The sequence below is a fragment of the Salmo salar genome, chromosome ssa13 (assembly GCF_905237065.1).
Source record: "Salmo salar chromosome ssa13, Ssal_v3.1, whole genome shotgun sequence".
Taxonomy (NCBI): domain Eukaryota; kingdom Metazoa; phylum Chordata; class Actinopteri; order Salmoniformes; family Salmonidae; genus Salmo; species Salmo salar.
The window spans coordinates 54,965,848-54,988,431 of NC_059454.1; the positions used below are offsets into that span (position 1 = coordinate 54,965,848).

At 44.5% G+C, this 22,584-nt stretch overlaps 1 protein-coding gene across 6 annotated transcripts in view; it reads right to left on the reverse strand.

Annotated features, from left to right (window-relative positions):
- The window catches only part of LOC106567433 (actin-binding LIM protein 3), a 135,116-nt gene that overhangs the window by 45,848 nt on the left and 66,684 nt on the right, over positions 1-22,584 (reverse strand). For all 6 annotated transcript variants that reach the window (XM_014136674.2, XM_014136673.2, XM_014136676.2 and 3 more), the window contains exons 3-4: positions 17,208-17,391; positions 2,589-2,701 (exon numbers count right to left, since the gene is read on the reverse strand). In XM_014136674.2, the coding sequence (XP_013992149.1) occupies positions 2,589-2,701; positions 17,208-17,391 (297 nt within the window). The remainder of the gene's footprint in view (positions 1-2,588; positions 2,702-17,207; positions 17,392-22,584) is intronic.

A 22,584-nucleotide genomic window follows, 5' to 3' on the forward strand; every position in this document is an offset into this window, starting at 1 on the left:
GCAGTATTTCCACCTGGTGACACATGGACAGGGCAGCCATCTGGACAGGGCAAGGTGGCCAACTCAACACCACTCACTCAGGGCAGGTAGGCACTGTACCAGTCCGCCTGGATCCTGGGAGACTCAGTTCAAATACCTGATATTGCCAGTCATATTAAGGCAGACATTATCATCTATTTTAGGTCATAACCGTGGGACATTGTGGGACAATTTCATTTATTCATCTCTTATAGATAACCATTAAAACAAAAGACACCAGATGCCGAGCAGGGAAGTTGTTTGGTAATCAAACTCCCATTCATTTAGGTCATTTATTTTTTATTTAACCTTTATTTAACTAGGCAAGTCCGTTAAGAACAAATTCTTAATTACAATGACGGCCTACCATGAGCCCATGTCTGCCTGATCGTACTGCGACTGGAGGACTGCAATATCAAAGCATGTGTCTGTTGCCAGGTAGATTAATAGCAGTCATTTGAGGATGAGAGATATTATTGATTGATGTGATATCAAGCCCGTCACCCGCTCAGCCCTCTAGTGTGTTACTGCTACTGTGCCATCCCCCCTCTCTCTGCACTAATGTACTTAACCAGGTGTCCAAGGTACATCATGAAATCTCTACACACAACTCAATGAAGATTTAATGGGACTGTAGTAGTGGGCGGATTAACATGATTAACAACCATATGCACTGGTTATATGACGGGGGGGGGGTCCTACTGTATGTTGAGATCTGGTGGGGGGGTCCTACTGTATGTTGAGATCTGGTGGGAGGGTCCTACTGTATGTTGAGATCTGGTGGGGGGGTCCTACTGTATGTTGAGATCTGGTGGGGGGGTCCTACTGTATGTTGAGATCTGGTGGGAGGGTCCTACTGTATGTTGAGATCTGGTGGGGGGATCCTACTGTATGTTGAGATCTGGTGGGGGGGTCCTACTGTATGTTGAGATCTGGTGGGGGGGTCCTACTGTATGTTGAGATCTGGTGGGGGGGTCCTACTGTATGTTGAGATCTGGTGGGGGGTCCTACTGTATGTTGAGATCTGGTGGGGGGGTCCTACTGTATGTTCAGATCTGGTGGGGGGGGGGGTCCTACTGTATGTTGAGATCTGGTGGGGGGGGTCCTACTGTATGTTGAGATCTGGTGGGAGGGTCCTACTGTATGTTGAGATCTGGTGGGGGGTCCTACTGTATGTTGAGATCTGGTGGGGGGGGTCCTACTGTATGTTGAGATCTGGTGGGAGGGTCCTACTGTATGTTGAGATCTGGTGGGGGGATCCTACTGTATGTTGAGATCTGGTGGGGGGGTCCTACTGTATGTTCAGATCTGGTGGGGGGGGTCCTACTGTATGTTGAGATCTGGTGGGGGGGGTCCTACTGTATGTTGAGATCTGGTGGGGGGTCCTACTGTATGTTGAGATCTGGTGGGGGGTCCTACTGTATGTTCAGATCTGGTGGGGGGGGGGGTCCTACTGTATGTTGAGATCTGGTGGGGGGGTCCTACTGTATGTTGAGATCTGGTGGGGGGGGTCCTACTGTATGTTGAGATCTGGTGGGGGGGTCCTACTGTATGTTAAGATCTGGTGGGGGGGTCCTACTGTATGTTGAGATCTGGTGGGGGGGTCCTACTGTATGTTGAGATCTGGTGGGGGGTCCTACTGTATGTTGAGATCTGGTGGGGGGTCCTACTGTATGTTGAGATCTGGTGGGGGGGGTCCTACTGTATGTTGAGATCTGGTGGGGGGGTCCTACTGTATGTTGAGATCTGGTGGGGGGGTCCTACTGTATGTTAAGATCTGGTGTGGGGGGGTCCTACTGTATGTTGAGATCTGGTGGGGGGGTCCTACTGTATGTTGAGATCTGGTGGGGGGTCCTACTGTATGTTGAGATCTGGTGGGTGGGGGTCCTACTGTATGTTGAGATCTGGTGGGGGGGGTCCTACTGTATGTTAAGATCTGGTGGGGGGGTCCTACTGTATGTTGAGATCTGGTGGGGGGGTCCTACTGTATGTTGAGATCTGGTGGGGGGGTCCTACTGTATGTTGAGATCTGGTGGGGGGGTCCTACTGTATGTTGAGATCTGGTGGGGGGGTCCTACTGTATGTTAAGATCTGGTGTGGGGGGTCCTACTGTATGTTGAGATCTGGTGGGGGGGTCCTACTGTATGTTGAGATCTGGTGGGGGGGTCCTACTGTATGTTGAGATCTGGTGGGGGGGGTCCTACTGTATGTTAAAATCTGGTGGGGGGGTCCTACTGTATGTTGAGATCTGGTGGGGGGGTCCTACTGTATGTTGAGATCTGGTGGGGGGGGTCCTACTGTATGTTGAGATCTGGTGGGGGGGGTCCTACTGTATGTTGAGATCTGGTCTATGCATCTCCTGTATTCGCTTTTGTCGCAGATGAATCTACAAATGCTGCTATTGCATCAGAAATTCACGAGGTCATCATCAGGATATAGTGATTCCACTGAGAGGTGCGGTGTGCTGAAGCCTTGTCCTATGGGACCATTGCTGTGCTGTATGACACTGATCGTGTAAGTCCAGCTGAGGCCCTGTACTACGAGAAGGTTATTCTGATATGGAGACTTACGGCTGGGTCCGTGGATCTTGACCGGCTCGCTGCTGACCAGTGAATGAGAGCACTGCTGACAGACACACTTCTTCCCACAGAAGGTCACCCTATCTCCGATAGGGAAAGGCTTTCTGGGAAACAAGACAAAGGAAGACATCAGACATGTATTCTGCTGAACCTGTAACATCATACAGTACGTATACTGTGTAATAGACAGCTAGGCAATATTATTTTACACAACTGCACATGTTGTGTTTAGTAATTTTTCATGATGTACTGTTTGGTGGTCCAATTATAATACATTTTGTAAATTCTCCCTTTAAAAAAAACACTCAAAATAAATCGATGAGAAAATCCTGCAGTAGGCTTATGTCCTTTACAGGGGGTGCCATATTTACTTTTGTCCAACAATGACAGTGAAATCCGGGGTCCTGCCGGAGGACAGAGCAGAGACGACGACAGCACAGCAGTGGTACCGTTCTATACAGCCATTCTGGAAGTGTTTGCTAATGTATCACTAACTAACTACCCAACACTGAACAGCTGAGCACTGAGACTAATGATGCTTTGATGTGACTGAAGAAGATTAGACGTGATTATTCCTGCATGCACTTGGGATTATATTATGTTTAGAAAAGGTTTCTTAAAAAAAATAAACCTTTGAGCAGAGGGCGCTTCATTTGGTCAAGGAGGGAAATGTGGTTCTCTTTAGTAGCACATGAGAGAGAAACGGCATCAAAGGCCCAGACCTCCGTTCTAATCGCATTCATACTGATTAGAAGGTCACTCTCCACGCAGACACACACACAGGCACGCTCTCGCACATGAAAGAGCGAGGACGGAGCCCCTTTCCAAAATATTCATCAAAACTAACATCTTTAGCCAGTGGATAAAGGATGTCATGCAACATTTAAAAGCAGAGAAAAGACATTATTCCGTTAGAGGATCTGCAATTAAATATGATCATCTGCCAAACTTTCTTATCTTTTGTAGAAGGCATGGACCCAGCTAATTTCATAACTCCTTAAACGAACCCAAATAAGAATTGATATCATTATTTGTATTTTCTTTACTTTATGTTTGTTTGTTTCTTTTTCTGGTATTGGGGTGGAGCTCTGTTGAAGTATGGGGGGTTGGGGTGGAGCTCTGTTGAAGTATGGGGGGTTGGGGTGGAGCTCTGTTGAAGTATGGGGGGTTGGGGTGGAGCTCTGTTGAAGTATGGGGGTTGGGGGTGGGGCTATGTTGAAGTATGGGGGGTTGGGGGTGGGGCTATGTTGAAGTATGGGGGGTTGGGGTGGAGCTCTGTTGAAGTATGGGGGGTTGGGGGTGGGGCTATGTTGAAGTATGGGGGGTTGGGGGTGGGGCTATGTTGAAGTATGGGGGGTTGGGGTGGAGCTCTGTTGAAGTATGGGGGGTTGGGGTGGGGCTATGTTGAAGTATGGGGGGATGGGGTGGGGCTATGTTGAAGTATGGGGGTAGGAGTGGGGCTCTGTTAGTCCTTGGGGGGATGGAGTGGGGCTTTGTTAGAGCATGGGGGGTTGGGGGGCTCTGTTGAAGCATGGGGGTTAGGGTGGGGCTCTGTTGAAGCATGGGGGGGTTGGGTTGGGGCTCTGTTAAAGAATGGGGGGATGGGGGGCTCTGTTGAAGAATGGGGAGGGGTGGGGCTCTGTTAGAGCATGGGGGTTGGGGGTGGGCCTTTGTTGAAGCATGGGAGGTTGGGGCTCAGTTGAAGCATGGGGGTTGAGGTGGGTCTTTGTTGGAGCATGGGGGGTTGGGGTGTGGCCCTGTTGAAGCATGGGGGGGTTGGGGTGGGGCTTTGTTGGAGAGTGGGGGGTTGGGGTGGGGCTTTGTTGGAGCATGGGGGGTTGGGGTGGGGCTTTGTTGGAGCATGGGGGGTTGGGGTGGGGCTCTGTTGGAGCATGGGGGATTGGGGTGGGGCTTTGTTGGAGCATGGGGGGTTGGGGTGGGGCTCTGTTGGAGCATGGAGGTCTGGGGTGGGGCTCTGTTGGAGCATGGGGGGTTGGGGCTCTGTTGGAGCATGCAGGGTTAGGATGGGGCTTTGTTGAAGCATGGGGGTTGGGGCTCAGTTGAAGCATGGGGGTTGGGTGGGGCTTTGTTGGAGCATGGGGGGTTGGGGTGGGGCTTTGTTGAAGCATGGGGGTTGGGGTGGGGCTTTGTTGGAGCATGGGGGGTTGGGGTGGGGCTTTGTTGGAGCATGGGGGGTTGGGGTGGGGCTTTGTTGGAGCATGGGGGGGTTGAGGTGGGGTTGATGCGGTAGGGGATCTTATATTTTTTTACCCTCTACCTGTTTGTATGTATAATCTTTAAATGACAAATAAAGGGCCTCCCGAGAGGTGCAGTGGTCTAAGGCACTGCATCGCAGTGCTTGAGGCATCACTACACACCCGGTTTCGATCCCAAACTGTGTCGCAGCCTCGTCCGGGATAGGGGATTGTTTGCCTGGCCGGGATGTCCTTGTCCCATTCCGCTCCAGCGACTCCTTGTGGCGGGCCAGGTGCATGCACGCTGACTTTGGTCACCAGGTGTACTGTGCTTCCTCCGACACATTGGTGCGGCTGGCTTCCGGGTTAAGAGAGCAGTGTGTCATGAAGCAGTGCAGCTTGGCAAGGTTGTGTTTCAGGAGGATGCATGGCTCTCGATCTTTGCCTCTCATGAGTCCGTACGGGAGTTTCAGCGAAGGGACAAGACTGTAACTACCATTTTGATATCACAAAAATATATATATATTTTTTTTATATAAATAAAATAAAAAAACGTCCATTTGCACATTTCTCTATCATCGTGAAAAGGTATGGCAAACTCTTTCAAATGTAGGCCTGTCCGAACCGTAGCAACCTAAATTGAAGACTTATGCAAATGTAATAGGTTGTGACACAGTGACACAACTAGCCTATATAAACAATATCGTTATGTAGACGACCTGCAAAGAAAAGTGCCAAGACAAATGATTCTTAACAAAACAGAGAAAAGACATGGAGATACTAAAGCAGACAGGATGGGTATTTAGGGCTACAACTCGTTGGCAAATCCCAACCTCTGCTCTGCATTCATTACACACACACACACACACACACACACACACACACACACACACACACACACACACACACACACACACACACACACACACACACACACACACACACACACACACACACACACACACACACACACACACACGTCTCTTTGGTGTGTTGTGTGCTGACAGGGTGGCCCTGAGGGCTTCAGTGGTAATATCCGGTGACAGGGAGGCTGACAGAGATATCCACCCTCCCTGGAGTCATGATGGGCCATTGGACAGATCCTGTATCCAGCCACACGGCAGCCAGGCATGCAGGGGAATATGCGTCACACCCGCTTGGCCACAGCAGCTAAACTGGGCCAGCAGAGGTGATCTTCATGCTGCACATTGAAACAAACATACTGGCCGCGTCCCAAGTGGCGCCCTATTCCCTAGACAGTGTACTACTTGTGACCAGGGCCCATTTGGGATGCAGGCGCTGTTTCAAACATGCTGAGGACGATGCAGTGTGCTATGAACGACAGACAATACTGTCGAATGTACTCGGGCAAACAACGCATCCTGCATAGTGAGGTTTGGGAGACGTGGGGCTGATCTGTGGCTGATGATGAGTGTTTTACTTGTGGTGACTGCTGACTGCATGAGGGGATGCCAGCTCTGCTGCCGCTACCGAAAGCTAAGAGTCAGCATCTCTAGCAGGGCAGGCAGCGCTATTAGGGCAATGTTTGGTGAAGATTCATGTCCCTTACACATGGACTACTCCGTAACATCATTCAATATCATGTACTGTTTCACTAGCCAACTGACAGTGGTATATTCCCTATCACCTTGCATATCACTGTCAAGCATCTGCCCAAATTACATCTCATAACACCATACAGTGTGTCAGGTCAGCATGTAATAGCATTGAACTACAGATTGCAAACAGTGCAAAACACATTCATTAACATACACATCTGTGCACCATGGGACATACACGCACAGCCATGTAAGCAGTAGTGCTCTCAGCCTATCAGGGCCCTAGGTGGGGAGGTTACTGTGGGTTAGACTGTAAATCCACCCCAGCCCTGGTGCCACCTGCTACGGCCACCTGCCACCGTGCGTGACCCCCTGCCTGCCCAGACCACCTGGGCATTCCATAGTACAACACAGCATGCCACCTACACCAACCAACCAGACGCAGGTCTGCCTTGGCACGCCACACAGAGAGTCTAGAACACAGAGAGACACGACAGTTGAGAGTGTGGGTGTTTGAAAAATAACAAAACAAATAACATAATAAATCAAATAAAAATGAATAAAATGGCTTAGAGGGAACAATTCAAGTCAAAATGTCCTTCAAGAAATGATAGAAAATGCCAGCAGAGGTGTAGTAGGTCAACTTGTTGCTGTAGGGTATGTATGTGTGGGGGTGGTGCATGTGGCTTCGCTTGGATGTGTTCATTTGTGTTGTACAGTCGTGGCCAAAAGTTGTGAGAATGACACAAATATTCATTTTCACAAAGTCTGCTGCCTCAGTTTGTATGATGGCAATTTGCATATACTCCAGAATGTTATGAAACATGATCAGATGAATTGCAAAGTCCCTCTTTGCCATGCAAATGAACTGAATCCCCCAAAAACATTTCCACTGCATTTCAGCCCTGCCACAAAAGGACCAGCTGAAATCATGTCAGTGATTCTCTTGTTAACACAGGTGTGAGTGATGACGAGGACAAGGCTGGAGATCACTCTGTCATGCTGATTGAGTTTGAATCATTGTTCTTCCTCTGTCAACCATGGATACCTGCAAGGAAACATGTGCCGTCATCATTGCTTTGCACAAAAAGGGCTTCACAGGCAAGGATATTGCTACCAGTAAGATTGCACCTAAATCAATCATTTATCGGATCATCAAGAACTTCAAGGAGAGCGGTTCAATTGTTATGAAGAAGGCTTCAGGGCGCCCAAGAAAGTCCAGCAAGCGCCAGGACCGTCTCCTAAAGATGATTCAGCTGTGGGATTGGGGCACCACCAGTACAGAGCTTGCTCAGGAATGGCAGCAGGCAGGTGTGAGTGCATCTGCACGCACAGTGAGGCGAAGACTTTTGGAGGATGGCCTGGTGCCATGAAGGGCAGCAAAGAAGCCACTTCTCTCCAGGAAAAACCTCAGGGACAGAATGATATTCTGCAAACGGTACAGGGATTGGACTGCTGAGGACTGGGGTAAAGTCATTGTCTCTGATGAATCCCCTTTCCGATTGTTTGGGTCATCCGGAAAAAAGCTTGTCCAGAGAAGACAAGGTGAGCGATACCACCAGTCCTGTGTCATGCCAACAGTAAAGCATCCTGAGACCATTCATGTGTGGGGTTGCTTCTCAGCCAAGGGAGTGGGCTCACTCACAATTTTGCCTAAGAACACAGCCATGAACAAAGAATGGTACCAACACATCCTCCGATAGCAACTTCTTCCAACCATCCAGGAACAGTTTGGTGATGAACAATGCCTTTTCCAGCATGATGGAGCACCTTGCCATAAGGCAAAAGTGATAACTAAGTGCCTCGGGGAACAAAACATCGATATTTTGGGTCCATGGCCAGGAAACTCCCCAGACCTTAATCCCATTGAGAACTTGTGGTCAAACCTCAAGAGGCGGGTAGACAAACAAAATCCCACAAATTCTGACAAACTCCAAGCATTGATTATGCAAGAATGGGCTGCCATCAGTCAGGATGTGGCCCAGAAGTTAATTGACAGCATGCCAGCGCAGATTTCAGAGGTCTTGAAAAAGAAGGGTCAACACTGCAAATATTGACTCTTTGCATCAACTTCATGTAATTGTCAATAAAAGCCTTTGACACTTATGAAATGCTTGTAATTATACTTCAGTATTCCATAGTAACATCTGACAAAAATATCTAAAGACACTGAAGCAGCAAACTTTGTGGAAATTAATATTTGTGATGTTCTCAAAACTTTTGGCCACGACTGTACATACTGTGCACATATTTCTACTACCGTATGCCTGTAAGGTCTCTCTCTCTCTCTGGCCCATGCTGCTGCAGTGTGTGTCTGGCCTCACTAACATCCTCCTGCAACTATATATCCCGAGACATCTCAACCAGTAGACCAATATAGAAGAAACCACAAATTCGTCAAAAACCCTCTAAAGACTCTAAAACAGTGACAGTGAACCACACAATCAGAGAGAGCGCTTTTGACATTGTAATACCCCTGAGGTCTTAGATTCCCAGCATGACAAGCAGAAACAAGAGGCTGCATGTCCCTTTCTCTCCTCTCAAGACAACATCCTTCCACACTGAACTGAGGCTGCATGTCCCTTTCTCTCCTCTCAAGACAACGTCCCTCCACACTGAACTGAGGCTGCATGTCCCTTTCTCTCCTCTCAAGACAACGTCCCTCCTCACTGAACGAGGCTGTATGTCCCTTTCTCTCATCTAAAGACAACGTCCCTCCTCACTGAACGAGGCTGTATGTCCCTTTCTCTCCTCTCAAGACAACGTCCCTCCTCACTGAACGAGGCTGTATGTCCCTTTCTCTCATCTAAAGACAACGTCCCCTCCTCACTGAACGAGGCTGTATGTCCCTTTCTCTCATCTAAAGACAACGTCCCTCCTCACTGAACTGTTCCCTGTCTTGGAAGATCTGATGAAACATCTGATAATTTCTTTGTTTTCTGATTATGCTGATTTCTCTTCTTTATCAATTTTATTCAGCACTGATTAAATGCCAGCATCCCCAATAAAACAAATGATTCACTACTTTCCTCCACTCGTTGTCTCCATGGTAAACTCAATAATTTAATCAAACATGATCCAGCACAAAGTTGGCCTCCGATGTGCATCGAAGGGCCAGCAATGATCAATGTGGTGGATATACTGTACATAAACTCAGCAAAAAAGAAACGTCCCTTTTTCAGGACCCTGTCTTTTAACCTGTTGGGGCTAGGGGGCAGTATTTGCACGGCCGGATAATAAACGTACCCGATTTAATCTGGTTACTACTCCTGCCCAGTAACTAGAATATGCATATAATTAGTCGATTTGGATAGAAAACACTCTAAAGGTTCTAAAACTGTTTGAATGGTGTCTGTGAGCATAACAGAACTCATATGGCAGGCCAAAACCTGAGAAGATTCCATGCAGGAAGTGGAAATCTGATTTGTGGAATCACCTTCAACACTTTGCCTATGAAACACACCGTGAGTTAGGATTCATTTAGCACTTCCTAAGGCTTCCACTAGATGTCAACAGTCTTTACAAAGTGGTTTGAGTCTTCTCCGGTAGAAACTGACCGAACGAGAGGCCTGGAAAGTTGGTCATAGGGGGAGGGCCATTACTACTATGACGCGGGCACCCGTGGGTACCCTTTTGTTTAGTAAGACAATGCAATCGTCCGCCTTGAATATTATTGAAGCTCTGATTGAAAAAGGCCCTAAAGATTTATGTTATACAACGTTTCACATGTTTGAACGAATGTAAATATATTTAATTTGCACATTCGTGACGACAAGTCCCGCGCGCCTCGTACATTATGAGTAGCCTTCGGAACGCGCTAACAAGAAGGAGCTATTGGGACATAAATTATTAACTTTTTCGAACAAAACTACATTTGTTGTGGACCTGGGATTCCTGGAAGTGCCTTCTGATGAAGATAATCAAAGGTAAGGGAATATTTACAATAGTATATTGGATTTTAGATGGTTCCAAGATGGCGCTAACCTGTATCGCCTAGCCTATTTTTCTGAGCATAGCACCCAGTTTATTGCAAAGTGTGATTTCCCAGTAAAGTTATTTTTAAATCTGGCAATGCGGTTGCATTCAGGAAATGTTAATTTATAATTCTTTGAATGACAATATTACATTTTAACAATGTTTTCGAATAGTAATTTTGTAAATTGTAGCGCTGATTCACCGGAAGCATTTGAGGGAAAATATTTTCTGAACGTCACGCGTCGATGTAAAATGCTGTTTTTATATATAAATATGAACTTTATCGAACAAAAAATGCATGTATTGTGTAACATGATGTCCTAGGAGTGTCATCTGATGAAGATTGTCAAAGGTTAGTGCTGCATTTAGCTGTGTTTTGGGTATTTGTGATGCATGCTAGTTGCTTTGAAAATGGCAGTGTGATTATTTTTGGGTACTCTCCTAACGTAATGTAATGTTTTGCTTTTGCTGTAAAGCCTTTTTGAAATCGGACAACGTGGTTCGATTCAGGAGAGGTGTATCTATAAAATGGTGTAAAATAGTCATATGTTTGAGAAATTGAAGTTATAGCATTTATGAGGTATTTGTATTTCGCGCGACGCGATTCCACTGGCTGTTGACTAGGGTGGGACGCAGCATCCCAGGTTCCCAGACAGGTTAACCTCTCTAGGTTCGGCGGGACGAAATCGTCCCACCTACGTAACAGCCAGTGGAATCCTGTGGCGTGTTATTCAAATACCTTAGAAATGCTATTACTTCAATGTCTCAAACATATGACTATTTTACACCATTTTGAAGACAAGACTCTCGTTAATCTAACCACACTGTCCGATTTCAAAAAGGCTTTACAACGAAAACAAAACATTAGATTATGTCAGCAGAGTACCCAGCCAGAAATAATCAGACACCCATTTTTCAAGCTAGCATATAATGTCACAAAAACCCAGAAGACAGCTAAATGCAGCACTAACCTTTGATGATCTTCATCAGATGACACACCTAGGACATTATGTTATACAATACATGCATGTTTTGTTCAATCAAGTTCATATTTATATCAAAAAACAGCTTTTTACATTAGCATGTGACGTTCAGAACTAGCATACCCCCCGCAAACTTCCGGTGAATTTACAAAAAATTTACTAAATTACTCACAATAAACGTTCACAAAAAGCATAACAATTATTTTCATAATTATAGATACAGAACTCCTCTATGCACTCGATATGTTCGATTTGAAAATAGCTTTTCGGTGAAAGCACATTTTGCAATATTCTCAGTAGATAGCCCGGCATCACAGGGCTAGCTATTTAGACACCCATCAAGTTTAGCACTCACCAAAGTCAGATTTACTATAAGAAAAATGTTATTACCTTTACTGTCTTCGTCAGAATGCACTCCCAGGACTTCTACTTCAATAACAAATGTTGGTTTGGTCCCAAATAATCCATAGTTATATCCAAACAGCGGCGTTTTGTTCGTGCGTTCAAGACACTATCCGAAAGGGTAAAGAAGGGTGACGAGCACGACGCATTTCGTGACAAAAAATGTCTAAATATTCCATTACCGTACTTCGAAGCATGTCAACCGCTGTTTAAAATCAATTTTTATGCCATTTTTCTCGTAAAAAAAGCGATAATATTCCGACCGGGAATCTGCGTTTAGGTAAAAAGACGAAAGAAAATAAAGCATGGGGTCGACTCGTGCACGCGCCTAAGCCCATTGTCCTCTGATCGGCCACTTGCCAAAAGCGCAAATGTGTTTCAGCCTGGGGCTGCCTCGATATCATTCAGCTTTTTCCCGGGCTCTGAGAGCCTATGGGAGCCGTAGGAAGTGTCACGTTACAGCAAAGATCCTCAGTCTTCAATAAACAGAAACAAGAAGAACAAGATCTTGTCAGAGAGGGCACTTCCTGTAAGGAATCTTCTCAGATTTTGGCCTGCCATATGAGTTCTGTTATACTCACAGACACCATTCAACAGTTTTAGAAACTTTAGGGTGTTTTCTATCCAAAGCCAATAATTATATGCATATTCTAGTTACTGGGCAGGAGTAGTAACCAGATTAAATCGGGTACGTTTTTTATCTGGCCGTGTCAATACTGCCCCCTACCCCCAACAGGTTAAAGATAATTCGTAAAAATCCAAATAACTTCACAGATCTTCATTGTAAAGGGTTTAAACACTGTTTCCCATGTTTGTTCAATGAACCATAAACAATTAATGAACATGCACCTGTGGAACAGTTGTTAAGACACTAACAGCTTACAGACAGTAGGCAATTAAGGTCACAGTTATGAAAACATAGGACACTAAAGAGGCCTTTCTACTGACTCTGAAAAACACCAAAAGAAAGATGCCCAGGGTCCCTGCTCATTTGCGTGAACATGCCTTAGGCATGCTGCAAGGAGGCATGAGGACTGCAGATGTGGTCAGGGCAATAAATTGCAATGTCCGTACTGTGAGATGCCTAAGACACCGCTACAGGGAGACAGGACGGACAGCTGATCGTCCTCGCAGTAGCAGACCAAATGTAACAACAACTGCACAGGATCGGTACATCTGAACATTACACCTGCGGGACAGGTACAGGATGGCAACAACAACTACCTGAGTTACACCAGGAACGCACAATCCCACCATCAGTGCTCAGACTGTCCGCAATAGGCTGAGAGAGGCTGGACTGAGGGCTTGCAGGCCTGTTGTAAGGCAGGTCCTCACCAGACATCACCGGCAACAACGTCGCCTATGTGCACAAACCCACCGTCGCTGGATCAGACAGGACTGGAAAAAAGTGCTCTTCATTGATGAGTCCCGGTTTTGTCTCACCAGGGGTGATGGTCGGATTCACGTTTGTGGTGTGTCACAGCATCATCGGACTGAGCTTGTTGTCATTGCATGCAATCCCAACGCTGTGCGTTACAGGGAAGACATCCTCTTCCCTCATGTGGTACCCTTCCTGATGTCTCATCCTGACATGACCCTCCAGCATGACAATGCCACCAGCCATACTGCTCGTTCTGTGCATGATTTCCTGCAAGACAGGGATGTCAGTGTTCTGCCATGGCCAGCGAAGAGCCCGGATCTCAATCCCATTGAGCACGTCTGGGACCTGTTGGATCGGAGGGTGAGGGCTAGGGTCATTCCCACCAGAAATTAGAGGTCGACCGATTAATCGGAATGGCCGATTAATTAGGGCCGATTTCAAGTTTTCATAACAATCAGTAATCGGTATTTTTGTCCACTGATTTGCCGATTTCCTTATTTAAAAAAAAAAGTTGCACCTTTATTTAACTAGGCAAGTCAGATTAACCTCTTATGGCTAGGGGGCAGTATTTTCACGGCTGGATAAAAAACGTACCCGATTTAATCTGGTTACTAATCCTACCCAGTAACTAGAATATGCATATACTTATTATATATGGATAGAAAACACCCTAAAGTTTCTAAAACTGTTTGAATGGTGTCTGTGAGTATAACAGAACTCAAATGGCAGGTCAAAACCTGAGAAATTCCTTTACAGGAAGTGGCCTGTCTGACCATTTCTGGAACTTCTTTGCCATCTCTATCTTTAAGGATCTCTGCTCTAACGTGACACTTCCTACGTCGTCCATAGGCGCTCAGAGCCCGGGAAAAACCTGAACGTCGTCATCACAGCCCCAGGCTGAAACACATTATCGCCTTTCTCAAGTGGCCGATCAAGGGACTCTGGGCTTAGGCGCGTGACCTGGCCGCCCCCGTCTTTGTGATTTTTTCCTCTGTTTGCCGAAAAGGAGATTCCCGGTCGGAATATTATCGCTTTTCTACGAGAAAAATTGCATAAAAATTGATTTTAAACAGCGGTTGACATGCTTCGAAGTACGGTAATGGAATATTTAGAATTTTTTTGTCACGAATTGCGCCATGCGCACGACCCTTCTTTACCATTTCGGATAGTGTCTGGAACGCATCGAACAAAACGCCGCTATTCGGATATAACGATGGATTATTTTGGACCAAACCAACATTTGTTAATGAAGTAGCAGTCCTGGGAGTGCATTCTGACGAAGACAACAAAGGTAATGAAACTTTTGTAATAGTAAATCGGAGTTTGATCAGGGCTAAACTTGGTCGGTGTCTAAATGGCTAGCCGTGATGGCTGGGCTATCTACTGAGAATATTGCAAAATGTGCTTTCACCGAAAAGCTATTTTAAAATCGAACATATCGAGTGCATAGAGGAGTTCTGTATCTATAATTCTTAAAATAATTGTTATGTTTTTTGTGAACGTTTATCGTGAGTAATTTAGTAAATTCACCAGATGTTTGCGGGGGGTATGCTAGTTCTGAACGTCACATGCTAATGTAAAAAGCTGGTTTTTGATATAAATATGAACTTGATTGAACAAAACATGCATGCATTGTATAACATAATGTCCTAGGGTTGTCATCTGATGAAGATCATCAAAGTTTAGTGCTGCATTTAGCTGTGGTTTTGTTTTTTGTGACATTATATGCTAGCTTGAAAAATGGGTGTCTGATTATTTCTGGCTTGGTACTCTGCTGACATAATCTAATGTTTTGCTTTCACTGTAAAGCCTTTTTGAAATCGGACAGTGTGGTTAGATAAAGGTGAGTCTTGTCTTTAAAATGCTGTGAAATAGTCATATGTTTGAAAAATTGAAGTTTTTGTATTTTTGAGGAATTTGTAATTCGCGCCACGCCTATCATTGGATATTGGAGCAGGTGTTCCGCTAGCGGAACGTCTAGATGTAAGAGGTTAAGAACACATTCTTATTTACAATGACGGCCTAGAAACGGGGGTTAACTGCCTTGTTCAGGGGGGATTCGTTTTTGCAACCTTCGGTTACCAGTCCAACGCTCTAACCACCTGCCTTACATTGCACTCCACAAGGATTAAGAGGCTGACTACCTGTAATGCGAGGGCAGCAAGAAGCAAAGGTAAGTTGCTAGCTAGCATTAGACTTATAAAAAACTATCAATCTTAACATAATCACTAGTAAACTACACATGGTTGATGATATTACTAGTTTATCTAACGTGTCCTGCATTGCATATGATCGATGCGGTTCCTGTTAATTTTCATTGAATCACAGCCTACTTTGACAAACGGGTGTTGATTTAACAAGCACATTTGCGAAAAAAAGTACTGTCGTTGCACCAATGTACCTAACCATAAACATCAATGCCTAACAGGAATATTTAGACTTAGTCACCGGTTAAATAAAATACGGAACGGTTCCGTATGTCACTGAAAGAAAAAAACTTTTGTTTTCGAGATTATAGTTTCCAGATTCGACCATATTAATGACCCAAGGCTCGTATTTCTGTGTGTTTATTATATTATAATTAAGTCTATGATTTGATAGAGCAGTCTGACTGAGCGGTGGTAGGCAGCAGCAGGCTCGTAAGCATTCATTCAAACAGCCCTTCGCTGTGCTTCAAGCATTGCGCTGTTTATGACTTCAACCTGGGTGGGTATAAATTGTGGAACGTTCCAACAGGAATCTATTCCAAAAACTTCGTAAATAACAAGGTTTCCAAAAAACAACGCATACAAAGTTGTATAGCGGCAGAATAAGATACCGGGTAGGGAGTGGTCTATTTCATTGCGTTTTTCACTCATCACGTTTATTCTGAAAAATGTCTGTCCTCACATGTCTGTTTGCCTATGGACAAACATTAAGAATAAGCTACGTGGTGAGTTGATGCCTATTCGGCAGCTAGTTAGCTAGGTTTGTATGCTTTGCTACTTTGTATGCGTTGTTGGTTGGCAACCTTTTACTTTACGATTTTTGGAACAGATTCCTGTTGGAACGTTCCACAAATGATACCCACCCCTTCAAGCCTATCAACTCCCAAGATTAGGCTGGTGTAACCGATGTGAAATGGCTAGCTAGTTAGCTGGGTGCACGCTAATAGCGTTTCAAACGTCACTCGCTCTGAGACTTGGAGTAGTTTTTTCCCTTCCTCTGCATGGGTAACGCTGCTTCGAGGGTGGCTGTTGTCGATGTGTTCCTGGTTTGAGCCCAGGTAGGAGCGAGGAGAGGGACGGAAGCTATACTGTTACACTGGCAATACTAAAGTGCCTATAAGAACATCCAATAGTCAAAGGTATATGAAATACAAATCGTATAGAGAGAAATAGTCCTATAATTCCTATAATAATATAATAACTACAACCTAAAACTTCTTACCTGGGAATATTGAAGACTCATGTTAAAAGGAACCACTAGCTTTCATATGTTCCCATGTTCTGAGCAAGGCACTTAAACATTAGCTTTCTTACATGGCACATATTGCACTTTTACTTTCTTCTCCAAAACTTTGTTTTGCATTATTTAAACCAAATTGAACATGTTTCATTATTTATTTGAGGCTAAATTGATTTTAGTGATGTATTATATTAAGTTAAAATAAGTGTTCATTCAGTATTGTTGTAATTGTCATTATTACAAAAAAAATAGAAAATAATCGTCCGCTTAATCGGTATCGGCTTTTTTGGCCCTCCAATAATCGGCATCGGGATCGGTGTTGAAAAATCATAATCGGTCGACCTATACCAGAAATGTCTGGAAACTTGCAAGTGCCTTGGTGGAAGAGTGGGGTAACATCTCACAGCAAGAACTGGCAAATCTGGTGCAGTCCATGAGGAGGAGATGCACTGCAGTACTTAATGCAGTTGGTGGCCACACCAGATACTGACTGTTACTTTTGATTTGTGGAACTTGTTCAGTTTATGTCTCAGTTGTTGAATCTTGTTATGTTCATACAAATATTTACACATTAAGTTTTCTGAAAATAAACGCAGTTGACAGTGAGAGGACGTTTCTTTTTTTGCTGAGTTTATTTGTGTGTGTGTGTGTTTCCCCACAGTACCTACCTGCACATGCTGCAGACAAAACACTTGGGATGGTAGGTACGCCCCAGCGCCGAGACCACCTCCCCTGTGATGAAGTCTCCACAGCTGTCACACTTGGTGCCGTAGAGGCGCTGGTAGTCCTCTGTACAGATGTACTCTCCTCCCTTCTGGAAGAAGCCTGAACGTGCCAGGTCACAGCCACACACTGGAGACACACAGAGACAAGGAAGTGAGATGTTAGCAAAGAAAAAAAATGGTTAAAAGATCGATCAGGCTGTATATACACAATAGACGAAAAAGGAAGAGCAAAATGCACATTTAATCGGTAAGTGAAAGCCTGGTAAACACTAAGCACAAATTCCCAACAGTACAGAGTTAACTTGGCTAATAGCCTCCAATGCAAATAGCATGAACACACAACATGTTTGGACAAGCAGTGTTCCTCATGCAGTTAAAAAGCAATTGTACACGACAGTGCCTGGTAAACAACTTGTTCTACAACGGGTTGGTCAAAACAAGCATTGTGATTGCTTGAGACATGTTCTAAGCCATTCTGAAAAACCTATTTAGCACGGGTAGGCATATGACACAAAAATGGGCATCTTGTTTTCTCTGTGCTATCTGAATTGTAATTTAACGAACACACTAAGAACCTTAAAGATCCATCGGAGCGAGACATGTCGAACCTGACATGGTTGCAAACGCTCCGGCCTTCTACCTGCATCCCAAGCGAGTGGTCTCCGCGGATGACAGTGTGGTACAGCCGAGAGCCAGTCGGAGTTAACACACTGGGATCCAAGGTTTGCTGTGCAAATAAGTCAGCCATTTCACCAGTGATACAAGCTAGTATTCGACGTCCATCCATGTCTCAGGATGTAGGGAGATGACCCGCCACTAGGAGCAACAGCGCGTGCGGTTATCTTCAAGTAGGTTTCGGTTTTGCTCGGCGTTGTGTACGGGGATGGAGGATAGGTGTAAGCATATGCCTCTGATCGCAAAGGCTGCAAGTTCAAAATCAGCTATAGAAAGTTGTTTTTGATATTTTAGTTTTAAGCCTATCCCAAACCTTAACCTGTTAGGGCTAGGGGGCAGTATTGACACAGCCGGATAAGAAACGTACCCGATTTAATCTGGTTACTACTCCTGCCCAGTAACTAGAATATGCATATAATTATTGGCTTTGGATAGAAAACACCCTAAAGTTTCTAAAACTGTTTGAATGGTGTCTGTGAGTATAACAGAACTCATATGGCAGGCCAAAACCTGAGAAGATTCCATGCAGGAAGTGGCCTGTCTGACAAATTGTGTTTCATCTTGGCTCTTTTTATTGAAGACTGAGGATCTTTGCAATAACGTGACACTTCCTACGGCTCCCATAGGCTCTCAGAGCCCGGGAAAAAGCTGAACGATATCGAGGCAGGCTCTGGCTGAAACACTTTATCGCTTTTGGCAAGTGGCCGATCAGAGTACTATGGGCTTAGGCGCGTGCCCGAGTCGACCGAATGCTTTATTTTCTTTCGTCTGTTTACCTAAACGCAGATTCCCGGTCGGAATATTATCGCTTTTTTATGAGAAAAATTGCATAAAAATAGATTTTAAACAGCGGTTGACATGCTTCGAAGTACGGTAATGGAATATTTAGAATTTTTTGGTCACGAATTGCACCATGCTCGTCACCCTTATTTACCCTTTCGGATAGTGTCTTGAACGCACGAACAAAACGCCGCTGTTTGGATATAACTATGGATTATTTTGAACCAAACCAACATTTGTTATTGAAGTAGAAGTCCTGGGAGTGCATTCTGACGAAGACAGCAAAGGTAATAACATTTTTCTTATAGTAAATCTGACTTTGATGAGTGCTAAACTTGCTGGGTGTCTAAATAGCTAGCCCTGTGATGCCGGGCTATCTACTGAGAATATTGCAAAATGTGCTTTCACCGAAAAGCTATTTTAAAATCGGACATATCGAGTGCATAGAGGAGTTCTGTATCTATAATTCTTAAAATAATTGTTATGCTTTTTGTGAACATTTATCGTGAGTAATTTAGTAAATTCACCGGCAGTGTTCGGTGGGAATGCTAGTCACATGCTAGTCACATGCTAATGTAAAAAGCTGGTTTTTGATATAAATATGAACTTGATTGAACAAAACATGCATGTATTGTATAACATAATGTCCTAGGGTTGTCATCTGATGAAGATCATCAAAGGTTAGTGCTACATTTAGCTGTGGTTTGGGTTTATGTGACATTATATGCTAGCTTGAAAAATGGGTGTCTGATTATTTCTGGCTGGGTACTCTGCTGACATAATCTAATGTTTTGCTTTTGTTGTAAAGCCTTTTTGAAATCGGACAGTGTGGTTAGATTAACGAGAGTCTTATCTTTAAAATGGTGTAAAATAGTAATATGTTTGAAAAATTGACGTTTTTGCATTTTTGAGGAATTTGAATAACGCGCCACGGGATTACACTGGCTGTTGAGTAGGTGGGACGCAAGCGTCCCACCTAGCCCATAGAGGTTAACCATTCAGAGTTAAAGCCTAATATTAAGAAATTGGAGTTTACGCCTGACCTTAACCTTAAACACTTTTGACGTTTGGAAATTTGGACGTTTGGAACAACTTCGAAATGTTACGTTTGAGAAACATGGATGAACATCTAATTCTGACTTGAGGCTGTGACAGCTGGTAGAATAAGTAGCCTACATATTTTGATACTAGAGCTAAGACACTATATTAGTCTTCTCAAATCTTGTTGATTCCAAGTTTCTTATCTTTCTCTCTCTCTCTCTCTTCTCTCTCTCTCTCCCTCTCTCTCCAGGAGGTCGGCACACAAAAATACACAAACCACTCCATCAGAAGCATCACCATCCGGCAGCTGTCTGATGCTGACCTGGAGGTCATAGAGATCATGACCAGGGCGGAGAGCTACTGGACCCCTTCCCTGGACAGCAGGAAAAGATGGAGCAACATCCTGACAGGTTCCGACTCCAAGAACCAACCGCCAGTTCCAGCTAAACGGCAGTCTGCTGACGTGGCCCCATCAGATGCATGATACTTCAAAGGCTGCTCAAATGAACGGCAACGTGCACATTAACGTTTACAAGAAGTCGTGGATGATTGAAATAACCAAATCGTGTCAATGTTATGGTTCAAATAATTCCTCTTTCTGTAAAATAGTCTGGCAGTAGGCTACAAATGTATGGTGTATTTCTGCTTGATGAGCATGATGATAGATGGGCTAAATTCAGCACCATGGACCGCTCTATCACTGTCAGCATCATTAGCAGTGCATGCCCATAGCAACAACGCAAATCGAATGAACGACCAGCCGGCTTGGCTAGCAACCATAGATTTGTGTTGGGACTATATTTTCGTGAAGGGATGAAATAGTAGCCTATGAATACATTTATCAAAATAACGTTTTTTTACTTATTTGGAATCCCGTTGTAGAAAAGCAATTGTAGACAAGAGGGCGTGCTAAATGGCTTTTATTTTAGCACGGCTGTAGGTACACGTGTGTGTATGTGTGTGTGTGGGTCAATGCAGTATGTTAGCCTGGAGTGCATGACCCCTATAATCCATCCATGAGGATTTTAAAAAGCGAATATAATAATAATTATCACAGCAATACTGTATAATCACTTTAACCCAAATGTCGACGTAGAGTAAATGCTCTGTAAAAGACCATTGATATGGCTCGTGCTGTAACTTAAACTTCAGTGTTCACGTTAAATAAACAGGCAGTCAATTAGCTAAATGGCTTGAGATGTAGCTGAGTGTGACAGTACCTGAGCCAAAGCGTTTAGAAGCCTACCTGTGTAGAAAGAGCCCCACTAAATCATCAGGCTCCTATTGACCCCTAAAAGATGCAGCCACTGACAGAGAATAAGGATTATGAGACAGGGACAAAGAGACAGAGATACTATCTCTCTAAGCATAGATAGGATTGCCAACTGTCAGCCAAAATGATTTCAAATTGAGAATGACGGGTAAATGATGCCTTGCACAATTATTGCTGAAGGAGCCAACTAGCTCTCACAGTCTTACAACAGAATTAGACGTTCATCAATGTTTTCAAACATCAAATTTTGAAGTTGTTGCTCAAGTCAAAGGTCAAAGTGTTTAGGGTTAAGTTTAAGCATTACCTCTGAAAATCTTAAGGTTAGATATTAACTCCGAATGGTTAAGGTAACGGTTAAGGTTTGGTATAGGCTTAAAACAAAAATCTCAAGAACAATTTTTCTGTTGCTGGACTCAAACTCGCAACCTTTGGAATCAGAGGCATTAACTCCGAAATCTTAAGGTTAGACATTAACTCTGAATGGTTAAGGTAAGGGTTAAGGTTTGGGATAGGCTTTAAAGAAAAATCTCAAAAACTATTTTCTATCGCTGGATTTAAATTTGCAACCAATGGAATCAGAGGCAGATGCTTATGCCCATCCACAACTTCCTACCCAAATTAAAACCTACTTGGAAGGTAACAGCGCTCACTGTCGCCCCTAGTGGTCCAGTTTCCACATCATCTCCCGACATCCTCAGACATGGATGGATGCCGAATACTGACTTGTATCACAGGGTCACCTGGCTGTAATGAACGGCATGAGAATTTGAATAAAGCATTTGAATATCTGATCCTATCTAGCAGCTGCCCCTCAGGAGTGAAACATGATCCTGTGCCCTGTGTCTCCAATAACACCGGCTGGCTACAGAACGCTGCAGCAAGGACAAGACACACACATCCCCCTGGGGCACCTAGCTGCACATGCTGCCTCTTAGGGAGGCCCTGCCTTTCTCTGCTACAGCACCATGCTGTGTGAGTGTGTCAGGGCAGCAGATGAGGTAGTGGAAGAGCAATTTAACCACCGCCCCTGGGCTCAGTTGAACTTTCATACATCAGTAGTATGTGTGTCATGGGTACCACTTCTACTGCCCACATTGGGGACCTTTGAATGAAGCAATAAGGCACCAAATATAGCACACCAACCATGAAAACAAAAGTTATAAGCATATAAATGATTCAGTTAAACCTAGAGAATCGCAATGCATGAGCTAAATCTGCAGGACTGAGATTCACAATCAGAGGATCCACTGTTACCATCACCTATTCCCCCCCAGTGAAGACATCTAGACAGTAGAAAAGACCGGCATACAGTATCCTACATCATCTGTAGAGCATCAGCACTAGTACAGTTAGCTACACTATTCTTCTATTGTAACACACTGCTCCTCTTTGTCTCACTGACCCACCTGGTGCACATGTTGCCTTTCAACAGCAGAGCCTGAGCCCATGCCAGCCAGCCAGTCAGCCAGACAAATCACTGCTTACCACAGCCCATTCACTGCCAGAGAAAAAGCTTTTGAAAGGCTAGCGGTGACATCTGCACGCCCTACA